The sequence below is a fragment of the Notolepis coatsorum genome (genome assembly GCF_963971535.1).
Source record: "Notolepis coatsorum genome assembly, chromosome: 19".
NCBI classification, from domain to species: Eukaryota; Metazoa; Chordata; class Actinopteri; order Aulopiformes; family Paralepididae; genus Notolepis; species Notolepis coatsorum.
The window spans coordinates 91,757,999-91,770,498 of record NC_140183.1 but is presented as its reverse complement, the minus strand read 5'-3'; the positions used below and the strand labels follow the sequence as shown (position 1 = coordinate 91,770,498).

General features: G+C 43.8%; 1 protein-coding gene across 1 annotated transcript in view; it reads right to left on the bottom strand.

Annotated features, from left to right (window-relative positions):
* The window catches only part of ddr1 (discoidin domain receptor tyrosine kinase 1), a 189,789-nt gene that overhangs the window by 62,900 nt on the left and 114,389 nt on the right, over window positions 1-12,500 (bottom strand). Inside the window, exons 4-5 of the mRNA XM_084336779.1 lie at window positions 12,477-12,495; window positions 12,174-12,326 (exon numbers count right to left, since the gene is read on the bottom strand). Coding sequence (XP_084192905.1) covers window positions 12,174-12,326; window positions 12,477-12,495 — 172 coding nt within the window. The remainder of the gene's footprint in view (window positions 1-12,173; window positions 12,327-12,476; window positions 12,496-12,500) is intronic.

The following is a 12,500-nucleotide window of genomic DNA, read 5'->3' as shown; positions in this document are numbered from 1 at the left end:
CCCCCAGTAAGCTAACCGTGGATAAATCCAAAAAAAGGAAAGTCAGAGGAAAATAGAGGGTTTAATTCAGCGTGGACAGATTAATTTGCTTTCACGATTAACGATGCAGGCTTACCTGTATGCCTGATATGTGGTGAGAAATTTGCGAACAACAAAAAATTTACTTTTTATTTTATAAATGTTCCACAAATAAGGGAAGGACTCAAATAGAGCTGCATAGTTCAGTGTCTTATTTCAAAGTAGGTCTACAGATGCCAGTCTTTTTTCAAAGTGGACTACTTTTTATTTGATACATTATCTACAAATAAGGGAATGACTCAAATATACCTGCATAGTTCAGGGTTTTATTTCAAAGTAGGTCTACAGATGCCAGTGTTGTTTCTCCTCTTCTGTGTTTTATTTCAAAGTCGGTCTACAGATACCAGTCTTTTTTCTCCTCTTCATAAGAGTGAGGTTTTCCTTTGTTATAACAGGTAAAAAACAGTAATAAAATGTCGAACATTTTCTTTTAGTTGTTTTATAATTCCATTAATGCAACAAACTGTGTGCTATACAGTAAGTATAAAGTATAAAAAATCGCAAATTACTTTGGGTATGCAATCTTCAGGCGTTTTATGCTAAATGTGGGGTATGCTTGGGAATAACTATATATAAAACGTTATACACTGTGTTATCTTCATTCTCAGGGTAAATTGGTTTTGCGGCTCCAGATGAATTTTATTTTGTGGGAGTGGGAAAAATGACTCTTTTGATAGTAAAGGTTGCTGACCCCTGCTCTAGACTCTAAATGGTTTTGCACACATTAATTTAGTTTGACAGTTATTGGGAGAAGATATGTTTGAATATGGCCACCAGTGATGTCATCGAGGACATTGGATCCTTGTGTTGATTACAGCTCGATGAAATGATGTAGATGAGAAAATAGCAATACCTTGTCTTATAGGGACTGCTACCTTATCATTTAATCGAGATCTAATTAACTCAACACAATGATTCAATGTCAATGTTTTTACAAAATAAATCAGCCTTGTTTTTTGGTGAAGTGCCCCTTTAAGACATAAAAGAATGAGTAGAAATGAAAAAGGAACGAGACAGATCCTAGACATTTATCACCTCTGGAAGGAAAAAAAGGTCTACAGTATATTTTTTATCCTCTCTTTCTCCGATTTTTTCTCTGTTTTCTCCCCGTCCCAATTTTAGTCGTTGTGCCAATTCCCCCCCTCCCCTACCTGGTTGTTGGTTGTTGTGCGCATGTTCTCCTACCGGTCGGTACAAGGGAACCCTGAAGTCATCCGCACGCTTCCTCCGACACGCGCGGCGACAGCCAGTGACTCTTTTTTCACCTGGCAGCGAGGACTCTCATTGGTGAAGTGTAACGCGTGGGAGGTCACGCTGCCTTCATCAATTCCTGCCTTTCGCTGAGCAGGCGCCCAGACCTGACCTGTAGGCATCGCTGTCCACAACGCCAGATTACCACCCACGACTTCCCTCCCCCTAACCCAGCCAAACGAGTTAGTATGACGACCGGTCCAAGCCTCAAGCAATGCTGACTCCGGGAGTCGAGACCAGGGACGCGGGAAAGGGGGGTGCGGGGGGTGCTGCAGCACCCCCTCTCAATTATTGCAAAAAAAAAAAAAAAAAAAAAAAAAAAATATATATAATTTTTTTTTTTTTTTTTTATGGCAGTATTTATATATTTGTATATACTGTAAATGTATAACTGTAACACTGTATATTATAAGTTTATCCTGCTTAAAGCACGTCACCATTTTAATATTGTGTGTATTGAGCCGTACTGTATTGTAGCCATTCTCCAATCTGTTAAATAAAGTTTTCATTCATTCATTACACTACTGTATGTACACAATCATACGTGTAAAACCGAGTAGATTTTCGAGTGATGACAGACTGTCACAGACTGATTGAATGACAGGTGAAACAACTAATTGTATTCACCTCCCGTCTCCCGCCCTTCCCACGCGCCACGAACCACTGAGCTACTGTGATACAGTGCTTGCGCAGTCAGTCGATTTGAGCTAGTAGTCAGACTTTGCTAGCACAGAATGTCTCACTCGCAGAAAAGAAAAATATCAGATTTATTTTCGAAACGTCCCGCCGGTCCCAGTGACAGTCCCACTAAATCTGATAAACGTCAGAGAGAGACAGAGACGACAGGTTCAGCCTCAGCATCAGGTATTGAAGAGTTAACTGAGTCTGTTCCCCTATACCCCCCCTCGGGCGCCAGGGGCTTCCACTGAGGGGTGATGCAAATAGGGATGGGGTGTTATGGCAGCTCATGATGGAAAGAGTGCGCACCGAGTCTGATCCCGAGTTGAAGAATTGGCTCCAAAAGAGAGACAACTGGATGTCCAACAACATCCAAAACGAAATCTTACAGCTGCTTGCCCATGATATTCAGCGACAAATTAGAGGCAAAGCATCCAAAAGCCCAATCTTTGGCTTGAGCGCTGACGGAACCACTGATGTCACTCACTGGAAAAGAACAATTCTCGTGTAATATACAGTTAGCCGATGACAACTTGGAAGCTCAGAACTTCTTTTGGGGTTTTTACAATGCCCGGCCCAGACACAACAGCCGAGACGCTGTTTTTGTGTATAAAATACTTTTACGCCTCGACCTGCCCATGGAGAGGCTGATAGGATACTGTTTTGACGGGGACAGCAACATGTCTGGGGGGTACAGGCTAGACCAGGGGTTCCCAAATTTTTCAGGCCGCGACCCAAAAAAAACGGTGTCAGAGAGCCGCGACCCCCACTATTATAGGAGGTAAAAAAAATTATTTTAAATGGAAATGTATGGTTGAAACATGCAAACGTTCAAACGCACACACACTAATAAGCATTGGAGGCTTTTAACCAGGGCCGGACTGGGGAAATCATTCAGGCCAGGAAATATAGCCCCAGTCAGGCCACTGTTTAAGCAGGGGGTCTGGGGGTCCCCCACCAGGATTTTTTTTGTTACAAAGACTTAATTTCCTGCATTCTGGTGCAGGCATTTTTTTTATTTGTACCCTTTAAATGCCAGTGTTTGTGATGGCATCACAACTTATTGTTAAAAAATAGGCTAGCATATGTATGATTAGCAACAACACAGGTTTTTTGTAATTGATAAATACAATATTTTATTCAACTTCAGCCCTGATCATAACACCACATATTCATTTTATAATTCTAACCCTTTAAATGCCAGTGTGTGTGATGGCATATATTTGCAATATATCAAATGCAAAGTACATTTTTCTGGGGGGGATTATTACAGGCTAGCATGTGTCAATGTTTAGCAGTTTTTCGTAAGGATCCCGCCTCCACCAATCACATGCGGCTCCCTTTGTGTGTGTGTGAGAGCAAGAGAGAGAGAGAGAGAGATAGTTCTCCAACTTGTGTGAGTTGCAGTGATCTCCTGGTTGTTCCCCATCTAGGTTATCTAACTATTGCGCTGGTACAAATAGAAACACTGGCCTGGCCTGCTTCTAAGTTCAGTGGCCTGACCGCAAAAAAAAAAAAAATAAAAAAAAAATTATCTGGCGACCCCCCAGCACCCCCTGCCGTTTTATAGTTCCCGCGGCCCTGGTCGAGACCGCAGCCTCTTGCATTGGTGACAAGCGCAATCTCCGCTACGCCACCTGACCGCCCTCTCAATTATCATTTCTAAACAAGGGCTGCACAATTGACGATTTCACGATTTCGGTCTCCACAATTCATTAAACTCGATCGTTTGCAATATTGGCGTATTCTATTTTGACTGCCTGCGCTCAAATGACTTGTCATACAGAACTTGTAAGTCGCTTTGGATAAAAGCGTCAGCTAAATTACTAAATGTAAATGTGAATGTAAATGCGCTCCCCATTCCTCAGCTACATTGTCTGACCAATCACAGGTTCCTGTGTGCTGTGAGCACTGTCATCTTATGTCAGTAGCAGCCTCAAACAAAGTTAGAGAAGAAATTAAAAGAACTGAAAACAGTATCGATACTTTTAAAAATAGCATGGCCTATCATTCAAACTGATTTTGTGTGGTCGACACAGAGACCTCCCTCACCACAGGTCGACACAGAGACCTCCCTCACCACAGGTCGACACAGAGACCTCCCTCACCACAGGTCGACACAGAGCCCTCCCTCACCACAGGTCGACACAGAGACCTCCCTCACCACAGGTCGACACAGAGCCCTCCCTCACCACAGGTCGACACAGAGACCTCCCTCACCACAGGTCGACACAGAGACCTCCCTCACCACAGGTCGACACAGAGACCTCCCTCACCACAGGTCGACACAGAGACCTCCCTCACCACAGGTCGACACAGAGACCTCCCTCACCACAGGTCGACACAGAGACCTCCCTCACCACAGGTCGACACAGAGACCTCCCTCACCACAGGTCGACACAGAGCCCTCCCTCACCACAGGTCGACACAGAGACCTCCCTCACCACAGGTCGACACAGAGCCCTCCCTCACCACAGGTCGACACAGAGACCTCCCTCACCACAGGTCGACACAGAGACCTCCCTCACCACAGGGGAAGGCTGTGAATTCCAAAAACAGAATTCCATACCTGCCAACACTCCGGTTTAGCCTGTAATGGTCTCTTGCTGTCACTTCTGTTAATCTCCCACATTTCAGGTCATTTTCATTGATAATTAACAAGCCGTGTCTTTGCTGTGAGCCATATGGGCTGGGGGCAACAGTGGCTCAGGAGAGTCGCCTGGTAATCAGAAGGTTCCCGGTTCAATCCCAGCTCCTCCTGGCAGAGCGTCAAAATGTCATTAACCCCTAACTGCTCCCAATGAGCAGGTTGGCACCTTGCATGGTCGCCTCCACCGTCGGTGTGAGAATGTGTGAGTGAATGTGAGGCATTTTTTTTTTTGTAAAGCGCTTTGGATAAAAGCTCATCATGCATGCATGAAAGGGTGGGGGGGTTTCTATGCTTCGATCATCACCAACGGAATACGTTACACAGTACATTACAGACACACGCTCTGATCACGGGGAAATAATTATTGGATCAACGCAAGATTGATAGCATATAGCCCTTACCTTGACTAGGATGTACTGCAAAAAGAATATTCCAATGATCTGATCGCCATTCCAAGTATTGATGTCAATCGTGTTGCCAAGATAATCCACCAAAACACATGAATCGGTGGTGCTCGAGTCTCCCCAATCCATGAGTTATAAACGTTACTCGTGCCCGACAAGGAAAACCCGGACCGGACTTCTTAGATCGACACACAGCCCAAGCCAGAGGGTTTCCAAGGATGTGCAATACCGGCCGCAAGGCGTTAGGCGGCGGTATTGGACGTTTGCGATCTCAGACCCATTCCCAATGATAACATCAGGCTGGATGGATGGATTATGAATGGAAATATCGAATAAAAGAAATAACAATGAAAACCTGACTTTTCTCGGGTTTTGCGCCCAACGTTCGGCGAGTTAACCCGGCTTATCTCGGGTCAATGTGTTAATCGCATTCACAATATCAAGCAAAATAATTGCAATTATAATTTTTGTCATAATCTCGCAGCCCTAGTCTAAACAATGTAAAATCATCTCGTTTCCATCGCAAAAGAATTCAGTGACAACAGGACCAGCATAGGAAACCAAAACTCTCTTTGGACCAAGCAGCTTTCATGGTCTTGATGGTCCCATGATGACAGCGCATCACTTGTTTACTTCCTCAAACTTGTTATTTATCCACTCTTATTAGAAAGAGAAAAGCATGATGTGCACAGAGATGGTCTAGTTAAGAGCTCCAGGGACTAGCAAAATAGTTTTATTAGACAACTGACAACACTTCGACCCCAAAGGGAATCTTTGTCATCTAACGAGGAGGTGTGTACATGAGAATTGAATCCTCTCTCCTGTGCCTCCCCTACTGTCTCCCTCTCAGCCTTCCAACTGTCTTAATAAAGAAACTTCTGTACTCTGTCTCCCTCTCAGCCTTCCAACTGTCTTAATAAAGAAACTTCTGTACTCTGTCTCCCTCTCAGCCTTCCAACTGTCTTAATAAAGAAACTTCTGTACTCTGTCTCCCTCTCAGCCTTCCAACTGTCTTAATAAAGAAACTTCTCTACTCTGTCTCCCTCTCAGCCTTCCAACTGTCTTAATAAAGAAACTTCTGTACTCTGTCTCCCTCTCAGCCTTCACACTGTCTTAATAAAGAAACTTCTGTACTCTGTCTCCCTCTCAGCCTTCCAACTGTCTTAATAAAGAACTGTCTCTACTCTGTCTCCCTCTCAGCCTTCCAACTGTCTTTAATAAAGAACTGTCTCTACTCTGTCTCCCTCTCAGCCTTCCAACTGTCTTTAATAAAGAACTGTCTCTACTCTGTCTCCCTCTCAGCCTTCCAACTGTCTTTAATAAAGAACTGTCTCTACTCTGTCTCCCTCTCAGCCTTCCAACTGTCTTTAATAAAGAACTGTCTCTACTCTGTCTCCCTCTCAGCCTTCCAACTGTCTTTAATAAAGAACTGTCTCTACTCTGTCTCCCTCTCAGCCTTCCAACTGTCTTTAATAAAGAACTGTCTCTACTCTGTCTCCCTCTCAGCCTTCCAACTGTCTTTAATAAAGAACTGTCTCTACTCTGTCTCCCTCTCAGCCTTCCAACTGTCTTTAATAAAGACCTGTCTCTACTCTGTCTCTCTCTCAGCCTTCCAACTGTCTTAATAAAGAAACTTCTGTACTCTGTCTCCCTCTCAGCCTTCCAACTGTCTTAATAAAGAAACTTCTGTACTCTGTCTCCCTCTCAGCCTTCCAACTGTCTTAATAAAGAAACTTCTGTACTCTGTCTCCCTCTCAGCCTTCACACTGTCTTAATAAAGAAACTTCTGTACTCTGTCTCCCTCTCAGCCTTCCAACTGACTTTAATAAAGAACTGTCTCTACTCTGTCTCCCTCTCAGCCTTCCAACTGTCTTAATAAAGAACTGTCTCTACTCTGTCTCCCTCTCAGCCTTCCAACTGTCTTTAATAAAGAACTGTCTCTACTCTGTCTCCCTCTCAGCCTTCCAACTGTCTTTAATAAAGAACTGTCTCTACTCTGTCTCCCTCTGAGCCTTCCAACTGTCTTTAATAAAGAACTGTCTCTACTCTGTCTCCCTCTCAGCCTTCCAACTGTCTTTAATAAAGAACTGTCTCTACTCTGTCTCCCTCTCAGCCTTCCAACTGTCTTTAATAAAGACCTGTCTCTACTCTGTCTCCCTCTCAGCCTTCCAACTGTCTTTAATAAAGAACTGTCTCTACTCTGTCTCCCTCTCAGCCTTCCAACTGTCTTTAATAAAGAACTGTCTCTACTGTGTCTCCCTCTGAGCCTTCCAACTGTCTTTAATAAAGAACTGTCTCTACTCTGTCTCCCTCTGAGCCTTCCAACTGTCTTTAATAAAGAACTGTCTCTACTCTGTCTCCCTCTCAGCCTTCCAACTGTCTTTAATAAAGAACTGTCTCTACTCTGTCTCCCTCTCAGCCTTCCAACTGTCTTTAATAAAGACCTGTCTCTACTCTGTCTCTCTCTCAGCCTTCCAACTGTCTTAAATAAAGAACTGTCTCTACTCTGTCTCCCTCTCAGCCTTCCAACTGTCTTTAATAAAGAACTGTCTCTACTCTGTCTCCCTCTCAGCCTTCCAACTGTCTTTAATAAAGAACTGTCTCTACTCTGTCTCCCTCTCAGCCTTCCAACTGTCTTTAATAAAGAACTGTCTCTACTCTGTCTCCCTCTCAGCCTTCCAACTGTCTTTAATAAAGAACTGTCTCTACTCTGTCTCCCTCTCAGCCTTCCAACTGTCTTTAATAAAGAACTGTCTCTACTCTGTCTCCCTCTGAGCCTTCCAACTGTCTTAAATAAAGAACTGTCTCTACTCTGTCTCCCTCTCAGCCTTCCAACTGTCTTTAATAAAGAACTGTCTCTACTCTGTCTCCCTCTCAGCCTTCCAACTGTCTTTAATAAAGAACTGTCTCTACTCTGTCTCCCTCTCAGCCTTCCAACTGTCTTTAATAAAGAACTGTCTCTACTCTGTCTCCCTCTCAGCCTTCCAACTGTCTTTAATAAAGAACTGTCTCTACTCTGTCTCCCTCTCAGCCTTCCAACTGTCTTTAATAAAGAACTGTCTCTACTCTGTCTCCCTCTCAGCCTTCCAACTGTCTTTAATAAAGAACTGTCTCTACTCTGTCTCCCTCTCAGCCTTCCAACTGTCTTTAATAAAGAACTGTCTCTACTCTGTCTCCCTCTCAGCCTTCCAACTGTTTTTAATAAAGAACTGTCTCTACTCTGTCTCCCTCTGAGCCTTCCAACTGTCTTTAATAAAGAACTGTCTCTACTCTGTCTCCCTCTGAGCCTTCCAACTGTCTTTAATAAAGAACTGTCTCTACTCTGTCTCCCTCTCAGCCTTCCAACTGTCTTTAATAAAGAACTGTCTCTACTCTGTCTCCCTCTGAGCCTTCCAACTGTCTTAAATAAAGAACTGTCTCTACTCTGTCTCCCTCTCAGCCTTCCAACTGTCTTTAATAAAGAACTGTCTCTACTCTGTCTCCCTCTCAGCCTTCCAACTGTCTTTAATAAAGAACTGTCTCTACTCTGTCTCCCTCTCAGCCTTCCAACTGTCTTTAATAAAGAACTGTCTCTACTCTGTCTCCCTCTCAGCCTTCCAACTGTCTTTAATAAAGAACTGTCTCTACTCTGTCTCCCTCTCAGCCTTCCAACTGTCTTTAATAAAGAACTGTCTCTACTCTGTCTCCCTCTCAGCCTTCCAACTGTCTTTAATAAAGAACTGTCTCTACTCTGTCTCCCTCTCAGCCTTCCAACTGTCTTTAATAAAGAACTGTCTCTACTCTGTCTCCCTCTCAGCCTTCCAACTGTTTTTAATAAAGAACTGTCTCTACTCTGTCTCCCTCTCAGCCTTCCAACTGTCTTTAATAAAGAACTGTCTCTACTCTGTCTCCCTCTCAGCCTTCCAACTGTCTTTAATAAAGAACTGTCTCTACTCTGTCTCCCTCTGAGCCTTCCAACTGTCTTTAATAAAGAACTGTCTCTACTCTGTCTCCCTCTCAGCCTTCCAACTGTCTTTAATAAAGAACTGTCTCTACTCTGTCTCCCTCTCAGCCTTCCAACTGTCTTTAATAAAGAACTGTCTCTACTCTGTCTCCCTCTCAGCCTTCCAACTGTCTTTAATAAAGAACTGTCTCTACTCTGTCTCCCTCTCAGCCTTCCAACTGTCTTTAATAAAGAACTGTCTCTACTCTGTCTCCCTCTCAGCCTTCCAACTGTCTTTAATAAAGAACTGTCTCTACTCTGTCTCCCTCTCAGCCTTCCAACTGTCTTTAATAAAGAACTGTCTCTACTCTGTCTCCCTCTCAGCCTTCCAACTGTCTTTAATAAAGAACTGTCTCTACTCTGTCTCCCTCTCAGCCTTCCAACTGTCTTTAATAAAGAACTGTCTCTACTCTGTCTCCCTCTCAGCCTTCACACTGTCTTTAATAAAGAACTGTCTCTACTCTGTCTCCCTCTCAGCCTTCCAACTGTCTTTAATAAAGAACTGTCTCTACTCTGTCTCCCTCTCAGCCTTCCAACTGTCTTTAATAAAGAACTGTCTCTACTCTGTCTCCCTCTCAGCCTTCCAACTGTCTTTAATAAAGAACTGTCTCTACTCTGTCTCCCTCTCAGCCTTCCAACTGTCTTTAATAAAGAACTGTCTCTACTCTGTCTCCCTCTCAGCCTTCCAACTGTCTTTAATAAAGAACTGTCTCTAGTCTGTCTCCCTCTCAGCCTTCCAACTGTCTTTAATAAAGAACTGTCTCTACTCTGTCTCCCTCTGAGCCTTCCAACTGTCTTTAATAAAGAACTGTCTCTACTCTGTCTCCCTCTCAGCCTTCCAACTGTCTTTAATAAAGAACTGTCTCTACTCTGTCTCCCTCTCAGCCTTCCAACTGTCTTTAATAAAGAACTGTCTCTACTCTGTCTCCCTCTCAGCCTTCCAACTGTCTTTAATAAAGAACTGTCTCTACTCTGTCTCTCTCTCAGCCTTCCAACTGTCTTTAATAAAGAACTGTCTCTACTCTGTCTCCCTCTCAGCCTTCCAACTGTCTTTAATAAAGAACTGTCTCTACTCTGTCTCCCTCTCAGCCTTCCAACTGTCTTTAATAAAGAACTGTCTCTACTCTGTCTCCCTCTCAGCCTTCCAACTGTCTTTAATAAAGAACTGTCTCTACTCTGTCTCCCTCTCAGCCTTCCAACTGTCTTTAATAAAGAACTGTCTCTACTCTGTCTCCCTCTCAGCCTTCCAACTGTCTTTAATAAAGAACTGTCTCTACTCTGTCTCCCTCTCAGCCTTCCAACTGTCTTTAATAAAGAACTGTCTCTACTCTGTCTCCCTCTCAGCCTTCCAACTGTCTTTAATAAAGAACTGTCTCTACTCTGTCTCCCTCTCAGCCTTCCAACTGTCTTTAATAAAGAACTGTCTCTACTCTGTCTCCCTCTCAGCCTTCCAACTGTCTTTAATAAAGAACTGTCTCTACTCTGTCTCCCTCTCAGCCTTCCAACTGTCTTTAATAAAGAACTGTCTCTAGTCTGTCTCCCTCTCAGCCTTCCAACTGTCTTTAATAAAGAACTGTCTCTACTCTGTCTCCCTCTGAGCCTTCCAACTGTCTTTAATAAAGAACTGTCTCTACTCTGTCTCCCTCTCAGCCTTCCAACTGTCTTTAATAAAGAACTGTCTCTACTCTGTCTCCCTCTCAGCCTTCCAACTGTCTTTAATAAAGAACTGTCTCTACTCTGTCTCTCTCTCAGCCTTCCAACTGTCTTTAATAAAGAACTGTCTCTACTCTGTCTCCCTCTCAGCCTTCCAACTGTCTTTAATAAAGAACTGTCTCTACTCTGTCTCTCTCTCAGCCTTCCAACTGTCTTTAATAAAGAACTGTCTCTACTCTGTCTCCCTCTCAGCCTTCCAACTGTCTTTAATAAAGAACTGTCTCTACTCTGTCTCCCTCTCAGCCTTCCAACTGTCTTTAATAAAGAACTGTCTCTACTCTGTCTCCCTCTCAGCCTTCCAACTGTCTTTAATAAAGAACTGTCTCTACTCTGTCTCCCTCTCAGCCTTCCAACTGTCTTTAATAAAGAACTGTCTCTACTCTGTCTCCCTCTCAGCCTTCCAACTGTCTTTAATAAAGAACTGTCTCTACTCTGTCTCCCTCTGAGCCTTCCAACTGTCTTTAATAAAGAACTGTCTCTACTCTGTCTCCCTCTCAGCCTTCCAACTGTCTTTAATAAAGAACTGTCTCTACTCTGTCTCCCTCTCAGCCTTCCAACTGTCTTTAATAAAGAACTGTCTCTACTCTGTCTCCCTCTCAGCCTTCCAACTGTCTTTAATAAAGAACTGTCTCTAGTCTGTCTCCCTCTCAGCCTTCCAACTGTCTTTAATAAAGAACTGTCTCTACTCTGTCTCCCTCTGAGCCTTCCAACTGTCTTTAATAAAGAACTGTCTCTACTCTGTCTCCCTCTCAGCCTTCCAACTGTCTTTAATAAAGAACTGTCTCTACTCTGTCTCCCTCTCAGCCTTCCAACTGTCTTTAATAAAGAACTGTCTCTACTCTGTCTCTCTCTCAGCCTTCCAACTGTCTTTAATAAAGAACTGTCTCTACTCTGTCTCCCTCTCAGCCTTCCAACTGTCTTTAATAAAGAACTGTCTCTACTCTGTCTCTCTCTCAGCCTTCCAACTGTCTTTAATAAAGAACTGTCTCTACTCTGTCTCCCTCTCAGCCTTCCAACTGTCTTTAATAAAGAACTGTCTCTACTCTGTCTCCCTCTCAGCCTTCCAACTGTCTTTAATAAAGAACTGTCTCTACTCTGTCTCCCTCTCAGCCTTCCAACTGTCTTTAATAAAGAACTGTCTCTACTCTGTCTCCCTCTCAGCCTTCCAACTGTCTTTAATAAAGAACTGTCTCTACTCTGTCTCCCTCTCAGCCTTCCAACTGTCTTTAATAAAGAACTGTCTCTACTCTGTCTCCCTCTGAGCCTTCCAACTGTCTTTAATAAAGAACTGTCTCTACTCTGTCTCCCTCTGAGCTTTCCGAACTGTCTCAACAAAGAAACAAATAGCGAGGGGAGTGGACAGCCCACTGTCATTAAAAATAAAATAAATAGAATCATTAGACCCTGTTCCTCTTACTTCCTGTCCCCAGCGGTCCTTCCAGGTGATCCATTTCTTCCCATCCCGGGAGTAGCGGAGACGGTAGCTGCGGGCAAACTCCTGGCCATGCCCGTCAGCATGACGACCCTGTGTGCCCACCAGGGACAGGAAGTGCAGTTTGTGCAGGTCCACCTGCAAGATGGCAGGGACAAATGAGATGTGGTCAGAATGCATTTCATAACGTACAACATAAATAGAGCTGAACCCTGAACAAGTCGTGCAGCTTGTACAGGCAGCGCCATGGGTTAGAGAGCACCGCTACGTTCCATCTGTCTGTCTGACCTGAAGGTACTCTGATCCACCGGG